General features: G+C 46.0%; 1 protein-coding gene across 1 annotated transcript; it reads right to left on the reverse strand.

Annotated features, from left to right (window-relative positions):
* Positions 1–81: 81 nt before the first annotated feature.
* Positions 82–727, reverse strand: LPAR3 (lysophosphatidic acid receptor 3; the record flags this gene model as incomplete). Its single annotated transcript, XM_010295578.1, has 1 exon — positions 82–727. A coding segment is annotated over one exon (646 nt), but the record flags the coding sequence as incomplete, so codon positions are not given.
* Positions 728–733: the final 6 nt, after the last annotated feature.

Raw genomic sequence — 733 nt, forward strand, 5'->3', positions numbered from 1 at the left:
GGGGGGGGCAAAAACAAACCAATGCACAAACCCATCCATTGGCACTGCCAGCTTTGCACACCATGGTTTGTAGTCTCTCACCTAAGAGAGTCATGACAGTCTTCATAAGCTTCACAGGGGTTCTCCTACGGCTAATGGATCCACTAGTGTGTGACGACAAGACATTCGTTTTCCTCTGGACGTACATGTAGATTCTTATGTAAACCACCACCATAATGAAGAAGACGACTAGGTTTAAGACGCTCCAGAACACCAGGTAACTTCTGCTGTAAATAGGCGCCAAGGATGAGCAGGCAGTAATGTCACAGAGGCAGTTCCAGCCCAGGGTAGGAACAGCACCCATGAAAATAGCAATGGCCCAAATGGATATAATTAAAAAGGTGACTCTCTTCTTCGTGAGATTACTGTGGATCTTCATCCGCATTATCGACATGTGCCGCTCAACAGCTATGACGAGGAGATTCACCAGGGAAGCTGTCAGGCTGGTGTCCAGAAGACCCTGACGCAAGAACCAGCGGTTAACAGTTAACGTCTTGGACACTGGGCCAGTGTTGAACATCAAGAAGACATAGGCAATTCCAGCAAAAAAGTCTGCAGCAGCTAAATTGGCCAGGAGGTAGTAAAAGGGAAAATGAAACCTCTTGTTCTTGACCACAGCTGCTATGACCAATGAATTTGAAATGAAAATGAAGAGGCAGAAAAATGTCCCAAAGCACAGAACAACAATAAGCTT

This window comes from Phaethon lepturus, unplaced genomic scaffold (genome assembly GCF_000687285.1).
Source record: "Phaethon lepturus isolate BGI_N335 unplaced genomic scaffold, ASM68728v1 C13393377, whole genome shotgun sequence".
NCBI classification, from domain to species: domain Eukaryota; kingdom Metazoa; phylum Chordata; class Aves; order Phaethontiformes; family Phaethontidae; genus Phaethon; species Phaethon lepturus.